A 17,439-nucleotide genomic window follows, 5' to 3' on the forward strand; every position below is an offset into this window, starting at 1 on the left:
AGGAAATTAATTATATTTTTATGTGCATCTTTTCATGTATTTTCTAATTGTACATAAAGGGTTAAGAAGCCTGTGGAATGTGTTTTTTTTTTTTAACGGATCAATCATCAGGATAATCGATCGATACCAGACCGATGCTTTTGTTTGCACACACCTTGTTGAGCGCGGCCACTCTCTGCGCCAGCTGCGCCTCGATCTCCGGCAGCGTCTCGGCCCGCTGCAGCGTCTGCTGCAGCTTCTGCTTGGCGTCGTCCAGACGCTCCTGCAGCTGCCGGTTTTTCTCTTCGCTCTGCGGAGAAACGGGCAGAAGCTCAGAGCGGCGGTCGCCCCGGGGCGGCGGCCGCAGGAAGAGGCTTTCCCCACCTGTCTGTGCAGAGACTCCTTGCTGGCCAACTCGTTCTCCAGCTTGTCTTTTATGTCGTGGAGAGACGTCGCCTCCCGCTGGGCGCTCAGGTACCTGCAGGCCGCAGCAAGATGGCAGCCGGAGGAGTCAGAGCGCTCCAACAGTTCACAGAAATAAAAAATTTAAAAAACACAAACCTGCGCTCCAACGTGGTGATTCTCTCCTCCATGTCTTCCCTTTGACAAAGCGCCTGGAGAAATAAAAACGGGGATTAGACGAGACTTGCTGCTGACACTCCTTATGGAGCCGATTTAAGAAGATAAAAGAGCAGGAAGTGGAGAGAAATAAATGTATATCATATGACTTTCAACCACTTTCCGTTGTGTGTTTTTCCTTCCACTAAACCTTCTATTAATACACTAGAAATATGTCACTTTAAAAAAACCATATCAGTAAATAATACTTAATATCTTAATACTAAACGTATGTTTTACTTCTGTTTTTCTTCAGATGTCCTGTCTTTGCATTTCACGCATCCCATACAGAGAAACTGGTTATCTACCCTCCACTAAACTTTCTATTTATTCTTGGCTTTATACATTTGAAATATGTCACTTTTTATTATATAAATCATTATAATGTTTTACTTTAATTTTTCTTCCCGTCCTGACTTTGAATTTGAGGTATCCAATAGAGAGGCTGGTTGTCTACCTTCCACTAAACCTTTCTCTAAATTTCCATTTGTGCTTGGATTTATGCATTTGAAGTGTATAATCCTCGTGTTTCTTTCCTTTGACAAAGCATCTGGGAAGATAAGGATGTTTAAAAGTTGTAGATCTGCTGCTTGTTGACAAATGAAAGTTGCTGTTGACAGATTCCTGCATCTTGCGGCTCTGATGTCATTAGATTAAAGAGCAGGAAGTGGAGGGAAGCGGTTGTGAAACTGACTCGCCTGCCTCTCATCCCATAACACATGGTTCACTTTTCACAGCTTGTTCTGTTTACGGGGTGGAGGTTCTTCGGGTTCCAGTCTGGACCCGGTCTGCTGCCAGAGGCTTCGTTAGCTTAGCAAGATGCTAAAACTCTCCTCACCTCCTTCAGGTCCCGCTGCAGCTTCTGGTTGGCCTCCTCGGATCGGGCCAGCTCCCTCCTGGCCGACGTCAGCTGCTCCTCGATCTCACCAACCTGACATGAAAAACTCACATTATTATTTACAATTTGACTTAAATAGAAACCGACACAACTTAATCCAGATACAGAGGCTCTCAAAGCTCTTTTATTGTCCTACACTGCAAAAAACACTAAATGTTAGTAATTTTTGTCTAATTTCTTGATACTCTTGAAATAAGACAAAACTAACTTATAAGTTAGTTAATAACATATCGTTAGCAAGACATAGAAGCTTGTTTAATTCTAAAATTATTCAAAAAGTAATAGTTCCATCAGCAGATTATTTCACTTAAGACATGGAAAAATGTAACAATCTGCCTATGGATCGAGTTATTTTTCATCAGAAAAAGTTATTGATTTAAAATAAGCTAAAACTTTACCAATAAAAAAGTAGAAAAGAGAGAAAAAGATGGAAAAAAACAACCAATGCAAGAATTAAATCTAAAAATATAGGAAAAAGAAAAGAGAAAAAAGAGACATCCAATTAAAGAACAGTGACAGTAAAAAAATAACAAAAATAAAAAAAATTAAAATAGAGATAAAAATGAAAAACATCAGAATAAACGACCAATAAAAGAAACAAAGCTAAAAAAAAATTAAGTCAAGTTAAAGTTTATTTATGCAGCACATTTACAACAAATAAATGACAAAACAGAAAATAAAATTAAGTTTTTAAAATAATAAAACAAATATAAAATTGAGGGGGGAGCGAAAAACTCAAAAAAGGAAAAAAACAACAACCAAATAACCCAAAAAGAAAGAAAAATAATTAAAAAAGAGAAAAGACAGAGAAAAAACCAACGAATAATAAAAAAAAAGTTTTCAGGAATCTGCAGGAGTTTGTTTTAAGTCAGTAAATCTTTAATAATGATGATAAAATGTTTCACTGGCAGATTATTTCACTTATAGCTAGTATATTTCCATCAATATTAATGAATTATTCACTAAAAACAAGCTCATATTTGAACAGGACCACTTAAAACAAGCTTAAAACTGAAAAGTTACTTGGAAGTCTTGTATTATTTCAAGCAAACTAAGATACTGGCAATAGAAAAAAAACACGATTTTGTGTTTTTACAGTGTGAGATGTGAACAACAACCGTTCACATCGTCTCCTAAACAGCTAAATATCCTCGTAGATTTGATCCTATCAATCCTAACTCAGTGGATCTTGACTGTTTTGGTTTTTGGTACCTGTCTGCACATGAGAGCCAGCCTCTCCTTCAGCTGCCCCAGCTCCGATCTCTGCCGCTCGATCTCGCCCTCTCTCTGCCGGTCGATGTCGGCGTCATCCAAGATGGACGCCGGTCCGTTGGGAAGGCGCTGGGGGGGAAAACATCCACATCAGCTGACAGAGCGATCACGACGTTTTGATCAGCACAAATAAACTCTGATTAGGGATCAATTTCAACTCCACAGGGATTGGGATGATTCGTCTGAGATGAAATGAATCTCTGATGTAATAAGAAGTTAATATTTGGCGTATATAATAAAAATAATACTTTATTTTTACAGCACTTTTTAAAACAAATCTTACAAAGTGCATTACATTAATAAAATAAATTAAAATAGAAAAATAAACACAAAAAGTATATCAAATCCATTAAAAATATCTAACACTATAAGACAAAATTAAATAATAAAAACACAAAAGAAATTCAAACATTGAAAGGAAGTTTTAGCTAATGATTTAAAAGAAAACAATTAAGTTTAATATTTCTTATTGGATGGTAGATAAAAATAAAATTATGTTTTTAAATAAATGAAGCATTTATAAATGCTCAGAGAAAATTTAGGCAAAAAACATAGCTAGTCGTCTCATTTATTAAAAATGTTAAACTCTGTGGTATTTTTCCACAAAAAATTTTTACATTTACTGTAATGAATCCACACTAACAATTATTTTTGCAATTGATCGTTCTGACGATTAATTAATCAATTAATCATTTTAAAAATTGGCACATTTGGGATTTTTTTCATTTAACCACTTGAGCCTATTTTATACATTCATAAAATGCATTAAAAAAATATGTATCATTAGAAATACATGAAATGATGCAAATAAACAAATAATTAAATACATTTTTCAACTAATCTGCAGCTTTGAAAGATGACATCATCAAAATGTGAAAAGTTCAGCCCTTTATTCTTGACTTAACACAATGTAATGCTGACTTGTTCATAACGTTTTGTATTAACTGATAAATAATCAGATAAAAAAATCACTTACATTTACATTACTTATTTACTTATTTATTCTTTGAACCAAGTGAAACTAAAACTGTCTGACCTGAGGAGTTTTCTGTAAACATATTTAGAGTTTTTTTTATTTTAAATACAAAATGTATATATTTTTTTACTTAGTTACTGCTCTGACTTTGATGTTTAAGCAAATTGCCTTTTCTGAGTACAATCCGCTTAACGATTAATTGATTACTAAATTAGTGGAAGATTAGTTGGATTTTCCAAAAAAGAGGCAATGGGAAGTTGGAAACATTTCTGACGTAGTAAAGAAACGATGGTGCCCCATCAGTGCCTTACCAGAGGCACAAAACCTTTATCTGAGATTTGTGGTCTGTTGTAGTTTGCAACTTCTACATCTTCTTTATTACAGTCTTGCATAGCATCAAATTACACTTTGATTCAGTGCAATCCAGGGGGGGTTTTTGCAAAATTTGAACAGTTCAATCAAAACTTACGTGACAATTGATGGAAACAAAGCGTGTTTGAAAAACTTTTTAGCCAAGAATACTTTTTTTGGTGTTTGAAACCCGTCTTCATCTGTCAAATGTTGATATTTTGCCTTGTGGTGCTACTTTAGCTTACTTCAATGCATTTTTGTCTCATTCAGTCTTCCTTAGAAAAGACTAGTTCAGGTGGATATAGAGAAAAATAAATAAAAAACACACAACGCACTCTCACTGATTGAAGCTTGAACTCTCCGACTAAGCTCATAAAAATAGAAGATGGTGCATAACTTCCTCCTCACTGAATGACACTGATGGCTGGAAGCCATATGGCACTGAAAAAACATTCAGGAATACGCAGCAGACTGTTACAAAAGCTGCAACAGCTTCTGGCAATCAGGAGCCTCCTGATCGGCGCTCCAGCTGCAGAGTGAAGAAAGAATTATGCAGCATTTTAGACAATTTATATGTTTTACTGACGAGTGGAAAAGCAGCTTTGCTTCTGGTTGATATGTGTCAGTTTCAGTCCCAACAAGAACCAAAATATTTGTTATGTCAGTTCTCGTATTTATGGGATTTTATGCTGCATTCCAGTAACCAGAGCTGGATTTCAACATGGCGCCATCGGTAGCTCTTACAAACATCATTTTAATCTTTACTTTCCATAAACGTAACATTTTTTTAGTTTAGACTTGCAGGTGCTTCATGTAACATTGATTTTAGATGGACTTTTGAAAGAGTGTCTTAAAATAAACATGTTTTTCACCACATCTTAGTACTGGTGATAGCGAGGGGCAGCCATATTGAAACGCGAAGTCCATCTCCCAATTCGTAACTGTCAGAGTTGCTCCCAGTTTCCAAGAGGAAAATTTGACTTAGGAGGTGTTCCAGTTGATTTAACTGATTGTGAAGTTGGGATTACTGGAACACAGCAATAGTGTAGTAATAGAAATTAACACCTGTTAGTCCAGCAGATTTGGTTCGATTGGGGAACAAAATTGCAACATTTGTTACTTTTTCAGCTGCTGTGGAATGATTTCACACTACACTGTTTCAAATTATCCAAATCCTTAGAAAAAGCTGTTCCTCTAATCGCCTGTGGTGGCGCTATACCACAAACTACTCGAGAAAATGACACAAAAACCTTTGAAAAAGACACTGAGTGCAACTTCCTTCTTCACAAAATGTAAACAAAAATGGAGTAGCATCAGATTTTAGCGATTTGTCTTTGGTAAAAGACTCCGAGCCATTCCTTCTGCTAGCGCTAGACTCGCACCTTTGTTTTGGTTGTATTTACCCAGAATGCCGTGCACTGTAGTCCACTTCCTGCTTTTGGAGCGGTCTCCGGTCTGCTTGGCGTTCACATATGCATTCAAACCACACCAGAGTTTATCCAAACCGAGGTTTATAGGTGGACCAGAGTTCACTTTGCGTGTTGCATGTTCAGAGTTCCCCAAACAAACTGGACTTTTTAGCTAATTGGACTGGAGTTTGATTAAAGTGAACCAAAGGATCTGGTGTGAATGCTTATTCTGCAGGTCCAAATCTAAAGAAACCATCACTTCACCTCTTTGCCGTTGTCTAGTCCTTGCTGCCTTCGCTTCACTTGTTCCCTCAAAGACACAACCTGAAACAACAACAAGCACTGATTAAAGGTGGAACTCCAAACATCCGTCAGGCTGGATGAACGGTGTGATCACCTCCTGGGAAGAAGACTGCAGCTCTTCTTCTAGGACCGACACGCGCTCCAGCGCCACCCGTAGCCGTTCCCGCACCTTCTCATCCAGCGCTTTGTGGTGCTCGAACAACGACTTGAGGGCTTTGAGGACTTCCACCTCGCTGGAGACGCCGGTCTGAGACTGGGTCAGCCTCTTCACCACAGTCATCCTCAGGCTGCGCTCGTGGCGGGCCACCAGGCACTCCAGATGTTCGAGGAGCAGCTGGAAGTTTAAGGTTTGCACACTGTAAAGCTGTCTGGAGTGATTACAGCATGCAGAGTCAGTGGTGTGAGCGTGAGGAGGCACAGAGGAGCGCTGACCCGTGTGTTGTTTCGCTCCGCCTTCAGCTCGGCTATCTCCTCTTCCCTCTCTAGCAGCTGTTCCCGGCAAAGGTTCAGCTCTTTGGTCAGAACCGCAAACTCCTGAAAGGTTGGAAGAGGTTGTTAGTATCGACCGACTGCTGCATGCTGATCACACACACACATGCACACGCCCACACACGCTAAAGATAACACACTCAGCACACTGCAATGGTCACTGCAACTAACATGCTCCAGTGAACCACTGCATGATTCTCTATGGAAAACCATAAAAATTACTGATGTGACATGATGACAACTTAGAGATGCATCCATCCATCCATCCATCCATCCATTGATCCATCCATCCATCCATCCATTGAGCCATCCATCCATACATCCATCCATCCATCCACTCATCCATCCATCCATCCACTCATCCACTCATCCATCCATCCATCCATCCATCCATTGATCCATCCATCCATCCATCCATCCATTGATCCATCCATCCATCCATCCATTGAGCCATCCATCCATACATCCATCCATCCACTCATCCATCCATCCACTCATCCACTCATCCATCCATCCATCCATCCATCCATTGAGCCATCCATCCATCCACACATCCATCCATCCATCCACTCATCCATCCATCCATCCATCCATACATCGATGTATCCAACCAACCAACAATCCATCTATCCAATGATCCAACATACATACATCCATTGAACCATCCACCAATCAATCAATCAATCAATCAATCAATCAATCCATCCATCCATCCACTCATCCACTCATCCATCCATCCACTCATCCACTCATCCATCCATCCATCCATCCATCCATCCATCCATCCATCCATCAGCTTCCCTTACTGATGTCCCAGACGTCTGGCGTTTTTGCCTTAGAATCAGCTCAATGTTTTCTCAGTAAATGTTTGATGGTTTGATAAATCTTGATTTCATTATCAGACCAGCAGCTTGAGCTTTAAGTATCTGTGAAGCCGTTCTGTGGAAACCAGCTTCCTGAGGCTGGCAGAGTACAGTGTGAGCTGCGCTGAGGTTCAACGAGTCCAGGCGCGTTAAACCGGCCCTTCATATTAAATATTACCACCGGGTTTATTGCACGTTTTGATCCTCAAATTGGTTTAATTGCACCGTAAGCTCAGCTGCCTCTTTTACTTATCATTAAAAACGTGGAGTTTAAAACCATCCGTAAAAATAATGGAAATCAGACCAGTTCACTGTGAAGTTTCCAACTGGTCCCCACCACAGCGAATGATGTTATGTCGTTATGTTATTTACTCCCAATTAGCATACTGGGTATAGTATTTTTTACTACTTTATACTTTTCTTCCAATATTTCTCATAACTGTAATCTTATTAGATCAACAGACATCAGCACCTCTACAACTTCAGAAAAAAACTTAAAATAAAATAATAATTTTCCTGTGAATATTCCTTGAAGTGTTCAACTCTGAATGTGAATTAGTCTTTTTAGATGTTTGAAACCCTGAATGTAAAAACAGCCCCAGCAAAGGTAGTGTTTTATTTATTTATTTGGGAACACTTCTGCTTATCCACTTTTAGTAGAGCTAATTTTTCATAGCACTTTAGGTAACTTTAAAAACATCAAGTGCCTAAATTAATTATTCCAGATTAATTTTAAAACGCTAATTTACTTGCCCGTTTCGTAATGAATCTGTGATGAAGTTTTGATTTTTGTCTGTTAGGAATCCTTCGAGAAGTTAGACGTTCATAATCGTGCTCTTATTTTGAAGGGGGTGAAAACCGGCTGCGCAGCAGTTCCTGTTTCCTCTCCTCAAGTTCTCTCTGTATTTTTCTCCCAATAACGTTATTTCAAACAGGAACAAAATAAAACAGGACAGTAGAGAACACGATACAGACATAAATACAATATCTAAAGGTATTTAAATCGTGTCAAACTTAAAATGGTGCTCCACGGTTTTAGTGTTTTGTGCTAACTTTGAGTTAAAGTTAGCGCATTAGCATTAGCTTGGTATGTCTGTCTCAGCTCAGCTGTTGGTGGAGTGACTTTATCAGGTTACAGTCAAATTACCTTTTCAAAAATGTGTTCTTATGCAAAATATAAATACAACCTTATTGTTTAATATGAAGAGGAGAGAAAATTATTTTTAAAAACCATCTGCTAACTGCTAATTGAAAGTTCGACACATTACTCATTGAGTCATTATTCAAAATATACTAGAAGAGAAAAGGTGATTCAATTTAAGAGACATTATATGGCTTTACATCATATTCATATCTTGAAGAGCTAAAATATAAAATGATTATTTAATTTAATCATAAAGAGAGTTGGAGGAGTGAAATATAAGCAAAACAAGTTGCTGTTTAGAGTCTCGAAGCCATCAAGGAGATTCCCATTAATGCTTAAAGAATGAGAATACTATAAAATTTAAGGAAGATTCTAAGGAATAGGTCAGTTTGCTTCATAAAATGTTTGAATCGTATTGTTTTTTTAAGCGCTAAAATGTTTTCTCATTAAAAAAAGGAACTAGTTCATATATTTCCTTTAGTAGTTCAAGTAGCTACTAGAGAAAGGGGATTTTTTTTTATGCAATTAATTAATTGTCAGAATAATCAAAACAATTGCTTACAATAGCCATAATTGAAATCCTATTTGTGGTGTTGCTTATCAGTGTTTACCACGTTCATCTCTCCCTCTCTTAGATTTTTCCTGTGATTAAATTTTTGTTTTTGAGGGTTTTTTCTGGCTCGCACGCGACCATGGCGTGACACACTCATGACACACACAGGTCATCCTCGAACACGTGTGCATCATCAACTCATGCGTGTTTTCACTTATGCAAACGAGCCATTAAAGGGCACTGATGCATGCATGTCGCCACTGCTGCTGCTGCTGCTGATGTCTTCGCTCCACGTGTTAGCAGTGATCACTTTACCCCACACACAGCAAACCGGCGCCTCAGACTCTTCTTTCTGAGGCGCCTGCATTTCAGCCAAAATGCATTAAAAAAGTACAGCATGTACAGGCGACGTGGCTGGGGTGAGAGACACGAGAGGAATGAGAGGAAGGCAAGCGTTTGAAAAGAAGGGAGGAAATCACTGTGTGCAGATAGCATGTTCTGGGCCCAGAGGATGTCATAACACTGGGATTAATCCATGGGAAAGAAGGAGTGAGACACTTTCCTTCCTTCTCCTGTCGCTTTCTTTTTGTTCACAAACAACTTCCATACACTTTAATCCCACCAAGGTTATTATAGTTAACTAAAACCAGAGTTGGGTAGTAACTAGTGTAGTGACATTTACTTGAGTAACTTTCTTGAAAATATTTACTTTTAAGAGTATTTTTACAACTTTTACTTGAGTAGTTTTATTATGAAGTATCTCTACTCTTACTTGAGTAAAAATTCTGGATTTTCTATCTACTTAATGAAAAACAAACATGTTTTAACCAAAAATTCACCACACACAGATACACACCTGCAGCTTTTGTTAAAGTCTCATAAGTTTTTAATTGAAAAAACTGTTCAGAAACGGAGTTCCACTGGGGTTGCTAGGTGATGGACGGAACTCTGCTGTGGTTGCTAGGTAACAGGTGCTGATTTGTGACGTTACATTTTGGACGTGTTTGAAACAGCTCATTTTCCAGACACCAAATAACATGAACTTATTGGCAAAAAACAGCTGGGTGGGGTTTTTTAAGCGCTTGGGTTGTTTTTAGAAGCAGCAGTGACTGATATGGAAGTATAAAAATGTGCAAAATGTGCATTTTTTTCCACTGTAAGAGCTCTGTATGAGGGAAAATATTTTTCCTCAGAACTGCACTGTATAGTCTGGGAGATAAGGAGTTGGGTAGTAAGTTTTATTTTGAAAGAAACTGATTTGGAAAATATTTATTTTGCCTGATTTTGTTCTTTTTTTGTTGCTATTGTAATTTTTGTCTTTAAAATACCAAAATTTCCACTTACCTTTATATTTTGGTTCATCTGATGATGTAATTTTAAAATATCAAATAAATTTGATTGCTTACTCAGAACTTGAGTAAACTTTTGACCAAATATGTATAACAAGACATTTTCCCATGTTATAAATGAAACAATCTGCCAGTGCAGCTAGTACGCCCCTATAACTTGCTAAAAGGCTACTTGTAAGTTAGTTTTATCTTATTTCAAGTGTACTAAGGTATTTACAGTAGAAAATAGATCAAAATTATTTGGTATGATTTAACAACTTTGCAGTGTGAATTTCATTTGCTTCTTATCTTTAAGATATATTCTCTTTTTGGTTTTGTTTTCCAGTCTTGGCAGACAAACTCTGTGAACTCATCTGTGTATTACACTAATCCATGTTTTCTTCCATCTGCATGTGTGTGTGGAGGTGTGTGTGCGGGGGGGGCGCGTGCATGCGTGTGTGTGCGGGCGTGGGTGTGTGTGTGTTTGTGCATATTGATCTGCTCGTTCTGAGGTAATATGGCCCTTTCATGTCCGGTCACTCTGCGTTGCAGCACCTCGGCACCAGCAGTTATTTTGATCATTCAGTCGGAGCGACAAAGGAGGGGAAAAAAACCCCTGAAAAAGGTGCAAGCAACAAGGAGGAATCATCGCGGCCTGAGGCACCAGACTCCTGCCTGAAAATAGAGACAGAGTCCTTCTGGGTCGACTGCAGCTACAACCTGATTAGTTCTGGAATGTAGCATAATATTGGCAGCATTTTCTCTCCATCTTAAGGTTCTGGGTGGTCCCAGTTTGTTATTGAAACATCTGAAAAATCTGATGTGCTGTTAGTTTATCAGTTTGAAACTATTTTCAACTGTCTGAATGATAAAATATTCCGTCTAGTCCTTTTTTTGATTTTTGTTTTATTTCTCAGTAAGGGATTATGCCAGAAAATTGCAAGCTACATGTAAAAACTGTTTATTAACTAGCAATATAAAAGGAAGGCAGTGATTTCAGGATGAGCAGAATACTTATTTTTTATTTTCATTACATTTTATCTCCTCCATAGGAATTAAGATTCTAAAACAAATAATTCAACTGAATCTCAGTTTATTATTGAGAATCATGTAGAAGATCTTCATAAAGTTAGTAAAGTTTAAATATATTTTATTTCGGTTTATTTTTATTTAAAAACAGCCTAAATATATGCATTTATCTTTTATTTTGAAAGTCCGACATTAAGTTATAAATTTTTCAAAACTAATAATATTTAATGATTCTATTCATTCTTGTTTTATTTTATTTTTTTATTTTAATATTATTTTTATTACTTTGAATAATCCAAGAATTTTTTTTATTTAAAAAATATTTTCAGTTTATATTATTTATTTGAAAGTTCTTCAAATGCTGTAACATTTAACAGCTTACTAAAATCACAATGCTGTATACAGTTTTCAAGTGACTATATGTACTTATTTTAAGTATCTTAAAAGGTATTTTTATACTAAAAAAATGTAATTATATTTTTTATTTTGTTATTACTACCTTTCTAGATTTCTGTTTGTTGTGAAACAAAAGATTCAAATAGATTTATGAGTTGCAAATCTTATATAAAGTAAAATATTCTGTGCAAAGCCCAAAATTCTAGATGGGTCCACAGCTTCTCTTAAGAACTGTGCTGTCTTATTTTGACTTCAACACAGCAATCGCTTTTAAACTACACACATTTGTTTGATTAACTAATATTTTGGATATAAGATAAAATTCCGATTTGTAACAAATTTAAAGGGAAAATACTGAAAATCAGAAGAGGAATATAAAACTAAAACCTTTTTAGCTTAAAATAATAGTTTCCACTTTTATCCTTTGCCATTTTCTGTACAAACAAAAAGAAAACATTACTAAACGATTATTTTTGACAATTAATTTTCTGTTATCTGGTCTAAAAGAAATAAAGCTGATGAATTCTGTGACCATGCTGTTGCAGTTTAACTGTTTGTACCGGACCGACCCAGCGCCACCTGGACCAGCTGCAACAATAACATCCTGATTACAGGTTGATGCATCAATAATTCAGCACCAGGCCACTAACTGTCTACCTTCAAGTGGAGCTGAGACTTTGTTTTGATTTTGCAGGGATGCATTATTCTGTTAGCTAAAACTGCAAATTCAAACTGTAAGCATCGTCTCAACTGGATAAGATATAAACTTTTCATCTCTTCTATCACAGTAATATTAATACTTTATTTTAAATGAGCGTTTGCACAAGAAGCTAGACTGAAAATACTTGGTGAGATTTGTGTTTTTGCATTGAAGAGACAGTTCATGATCAAATGTGACTAAATTTAAAAGATTCTGCAAAGAGTGGGCCAAAATGTCTCCAAAGAGCAGCTGTGGACATCAAGAGTGGCACAGGCAGTTTGTCCTTGAACAGGTTATGATAGGTCTATCAGGTACTATTTTTACACAAAATCATTCTTAGATAAGGAGATTTTAGCCTAATGAGCTCAGAATGAGTTGGTTTATGATGTCTTGTCACTTTAAATTCAAATAATCTGCTGCAGGCCACGCCTTCCAGGTGAACATTTACATTCACCTGTGAAAATGGCTGCAAACAGATGCACAACTATACAACTGTACATCTTTGAAAAGCAGAAATGGAGCCTCCTGCACAACCAACAAGAATGCAGCAAGTGGTTTCTGGATGGTAAGTCAACAACAAAACACTTGCCTTTTCCAGCAGCCATTGTACAGAGCACACAGCAGTAAAACCAGCTGACCAAACATGCAGCTCCGCTTGGGTTGCTAGGTAACGGGCCAGTGACCGCTGATTTGTGACAATACATTCTGGAAGGTTTCTGAAACGACTCATATTCTAGACACCAACAAACTTTAACGTATTGCCAAAAAACAGGCTCTGTGGTTTTTTAAAAACTTGAACTGTTTTTAGAAGCAGTAGAGACCGAAATGGAAGTACAAAAATGTGCAAATGTGATTTTTTTTTTTTTTTCACTTAAAGAATTCTGTACTCTGTAAAGGGGTAAATACTCCGCTTGGGTTGCTAGGTGACAGACAGAACTCTGCTGCGGTTGCTAGGTAACGGGCAGTGCCTGCTGATTTGTGAGGTTACATGCTGGAAGGTTTTGAAACGGCTCATTTTCCAGACACCAAAAAACATGAACTTATTCCCAAAAAAATGGCTGTTTTTTTTTTCCCCTTGGGTTGTTTTTAAAAGCAGTAGAGACCAAAAAGGAAGTACAAAAACGGGCAAAATGTTAATTTTTCCACTTTAAGAGCTTTGTAAGTTGGTAAATACTTTTCCTCAACACTGTACTGTATTGTCTGGGATGTACGCATGCTGCCAGGCGGGGCGTCCCACCAGTTAAAGTCGTGTTTCTACCTGCGGTAGGGCGATGGACAGCTGCCTCTGCAGGGACTCCTTCTCGTGGCCCAGCTCTCGCAGGCGAAGGTGCGCCGTCCCCAGGCTGTCCTGCGTCTCCCTCAGGCTCTCCAGCAGCCTCTCCCGCTCCGTCAGCATGTTCACCATCAGCGACTCCAAGTTACCAGAGCTTCCCCCTTCATCACTTCCTCCTCCTCCGCCTCCTCCTCCACCGCCGCCGCCACTGCGAGGATCTCGGCTTCCATAGCCTCCCATCCCGCCTGCGCTCCCCGCTGGCGAGGACGAGCCGCCGCCACCGCCGCCTCCACGGCCGTCCTCTGAGATGGTGGGCATCACCTCGCACATCATGGTGAGGCCTGAGGAGTTATCACAGGGGGGACTAGGACGGTCTGCTGAGGAGCTTCTTCCTCGTCATGAAAAGTACGGCTGCTGGTTCTTGTAAGGAGGGATTCTGTCAGGGGAAGTTGTGAGGAAGACGAGGTGGAACGGATTGACGGTGTGGATTAGGTACTGGGGAACAGGGTAGAGTGGGGTGCAGGAATGAAAGGGAGAGATGTGGGTTTTTAGTGAGCGACCTCTGACCTCTTGGCTCCAAGGTTTACTGGGTTGCCAGATGAACCTGAAAGAAGAAGAAATCACAAGGTTATTTTTTAAACAATACAAACAAGGGGTGGACAATGAATTGATAACATATCGTAATGATCACTAGATCAATATAAATAAATAAAACGTCTGATTGTCTAATCAATATCACTGCAAAAACACAAAATCTTAGCAAGTATATTTTGTCTAGTTTCTAGTGCAAATATCTTTGTACACTTTAAATAAGACAAAACCAACTTACAAGTATCTCTTCAGTAACATATATAAGCTTGTACTAAATAAATAATTAATTAATGGTGATGAAAATGTACTTTTTCCACTTGCAGATTAATTTACTTATAATATGGGGAAAATGTCTTGTTATAATAATCTGCCAATGGAACTACAGTTTTCTTTGATGCATATAGATGATGACAGAAAGATAAAAAATAATGCAGCTTAAACTGAGTTGCTACCTCTTCCTGTTTACGTTGACGCTAACATTAGCAGCAAAGGATATGGATAGATGCTGCGGGAAATTATCAAGGATTGGTTCAATAGTTTCATTGGTTTTTACGTGAAAAGACAATCAGAACTGTCATTAGTTCTTATAGAGAAGGAAAAAACTGCCACCACTAAATCCCTAAGATAGCATTAGCATTGTTAGCTGTTAGCAGAGCTGGCTAGTGCAACAGGATAGAAAAGCAGATGTTTATAATTGTAATTGCTTCAAAAGTTAGTTAAAAAAAACTACTTAACTTTGTTTTTTACATAAAAAGAAGATGCTAACAAAAAAATGTTGAACTGGCATAGAGGCTGATAGAAACACCTAATTGTGATTTTTTTAAGCTTATAGCTAGCACTGCAGCACAGTCAGTCACCACAGAAGGTTAGAAAAGTCTAAAAATAAAGTAGACCAAGAATACTTGGTCATATTTGTGTGTTTTGCAGTGTAATGAAGAAATAGTTATTTTCCCGGTACGCTAACTTCCCCCCAAAGTACAATTTAAATAAAGTGGAAGTTTGACTAGAGTGGCCCATCCAGTTAATTTGTAAAAACTCTTAACTTAAATTATAAAACATTAATCCAACAATTACTCAGCCATAATAACTTATTGCAACCTCAACATGGTTGCAATAAAGAACATATTGTAGCAAGTAACAGATTTGTTGTTATAGAAAAGACAAAAAAAGAGCTGGTTCGAGCTAGCTTTAGCATAGTACCAAAGTTAGCAAAGTAGCAGTTTATACATTCATCTAAGACCAAAATCACAACTATTCGTTTAATTGGCCTCTCAAAATTGCTCTCAGGAGAAATAGTTGTTTGTTTTGTTTGTGTCTTTGTGACGCTGTGTTATAAACTGGTGACCTGTCCGTGATGCACCCCAACTTTGACCCAATGACCCCAGAAGTTATGCACCGTTTTCCTTAAAGATGCAATAGGAAATTTTTATAAAATATTTGTTTTTTATTTGTTAAAACTGTCACCATGTCGTGACAGTTTGTTTAAGACAGATAATCTGTGAAAAGATCGATCTCCTCTGTCTGAAGTAACTCACCGCACCAACCAGAAGCAACCAATCAGAGCCAGGAGGCGGGTCTTAGCGCTGTCAGTCAATAACTTATCTTTATCCACCGTCATATATGGTCAGACCTAGCTTTAGCATATGCTATCTGCACTGTACTATAGATTTTGACAGAAAGCGCTAAGACCCTCCTTCTGGCTCTGACTGGTTGTTTTCAGTTAGTACTGGGAGTACTGGGAGAAGGCAGAGGAGTTGGGTTTTGTCACAGTTTATCTACTATACTGTCACCACATAGTGGCAGTTTCAACAAATATGTAAACATTTTTATGTTTAAAAGTAACATACTGCATTGGATAAGTGGGTATAACCAATAGACTAACTTTTATTTGATCCTTCCTCTGACCCATCCATTACTCTCATACTAAAAAATAAAAGCACACATTGCCTCCTTTTCCCCCTCACACTACTGATTCAACCATAGTGCATATCAGAGCCGTCTAGATCTCATAATGGTAATGATAAATGCGTATGATGAAAAGACAGAATAATAACTGTCAGGCCTGTGTAGGTTACGGTACAAATATGCGGCGCAGCTGTTAACATTCATGTGGAGGGAATGAAAATGGGGTGTCATCATAAATTGTGTCACCGGGGGATTTTTATTTATATTTTTATTCTTTTGTTAACGTTTCCGGCACCCATTTGTGGAAACATTCAGCAGGCCTGTGATGTTTGTGTTGCTGGGAGGGAGAATGAAACGCTGTCTTGGGGAACAGAGATCGTACATTTCCGTGCAAGGTAGCCTAACGCCGCTATCACATCATGGTGGGAGGTGCCAATCATCCAGTAAATGATGCAGGCCTAATTAACGAGATTACACCAAAAGATGTCACACCTCTGGATTAAAATCTGTGGCTGCGATTAACACAAGTGGCGCAAAACGGTTGCGTTTAATCCAGTATTAAGGTGGATATTTCCCATCAACACCCCAGTGCTGCTGCTGCTCCCCCCTCCTTCTCCTCATCCTCTCCTCTTCACCCCCCACCCATAAAAACAGCTGGAAACGCGCCGCTACAAATCCGAACAGCTGTTTGCGCGGCTTACCGTTTCCATGATCGACGGAGACGGAAAATAAAAGCGCATATCCGGCCGGTTCACTCCATCAGAGCATCCGAGGAGAGACGGGAGGATGCAGGTTATCCCTGTTCCAGCCCGGTTACCAGCCTGGACCCATCCCCTCCCTGCCTGAGCTGCTGGAGCGACGACGGCTCCGAACCGACGCTGCGTCAAGCCGCACGCAGGCGGCGCCACAGCCACTTCCGGTACGGAGCATTTCCATTATTTTACAGACAGATTTTCACGTTTATCAGTCAATGGCAGAGTTGGGTGGAAACTACTTACATTTACTTGAGTAACTTTTGAGGGAAATTATATATATATATATATATATATGAAGTATTTCTACTCTTACTTTAGTAAAAGTTCTGGATTTTCTACCCACTGAATCAAAAACAAACGTGTTTTAACCAAACATTAACCAGACTCAGAGAGTTTCATAAGTTTTTCATTGAAATAAACGGATTTGGAAAAAATTATTATGCTTGAATTTGTTATTTTTGTTACTTATATGAATTAGAGTCATTTTGTACATTAAAATTCCAAAATTTCCACTTAACTTTATATTTTGGTCTGTCTGATTATGTAATTTTTAAATATTAATTAATGATTGATAATTTTATCAGTTACTCAGTACCTACTTGAGCAG

The 17,439-nt window shown here is 38.2% G+C and overlaps 1 protein-coding gene across 3 annotated transcripts in view; it reads right to left on the reverse strand.

Moving 5' to 3' along the window:
• ppfia3 (PTPRF interacting protein alpha 3) overlaps positions 1-16,960 on the reverse strand; it is a 38,791-nt gene extending 21,831 nt beyond the window's left edge. Inside the window, exons 1-11 of one of the 3 annotated variants that reach the window (XM_032587850.1) lie at positions 16,779-16,958; positions 14,149-14,185; positions 13,567-14,017; positions 6,239-6,340; positions 5,901-6,140; positions 5,768-5,827; positions 2,708-2,836; positions 1,436-1,528; positions 541-593; positions 364-457; positions 155-289 (exon numbers count right to left, since the gene is read on the reverse strand). In XM_032587850.1, coding sequence (XP_032443741.1) covers positions 155-289; positions 364-457; positions 541-593; positions 1,436-1,528; positions 2,708-2,836; positions 5,768-5,827; positions 5,901-6,140; positions 6,239-6,340; positions 13,567-13,914 — 1,254 coding nt within the window. In that variant the 5' untranslated portion in view covers positions 13,915-14,017; positions 14,149-14,185; positions 16,779-16,958. Of the gene's footprint in view, positions 1-154; positions 290-363; positions 458-540; positions 594-1,435; positions 1,529-2,707; positions 2,837-5,767; positions 5,828-5,900; positions 6,141-6,238; positions 6,341-13,566; positions 14,186-16,778 lie in introns of all 3 variants that reach the window. The other 2 variants (XM_032587851.1, XM_032587852.1) reach the window with 2 other exon arrangements.
• Between the last annotated feature and the right edge of the window lie 479 nt (positions 16,961-17,439).

This window comes from Xiphophorus hellerii, chromosome 16 (assembly GCF_003331165.1).
Source record: "Xiphophorus hellerii strain 12219 chromosome 16, Xiphophorus_hellerii-4.1, whole genome shotgun sequence".
NCBI classification, from domain to species: Eukaryota; Metazoa; Chordata; class Actinopteri; order Cyprinodontiformes; family Poeciliidae; genus Xiphophorus; species Xiphophorus hellerii.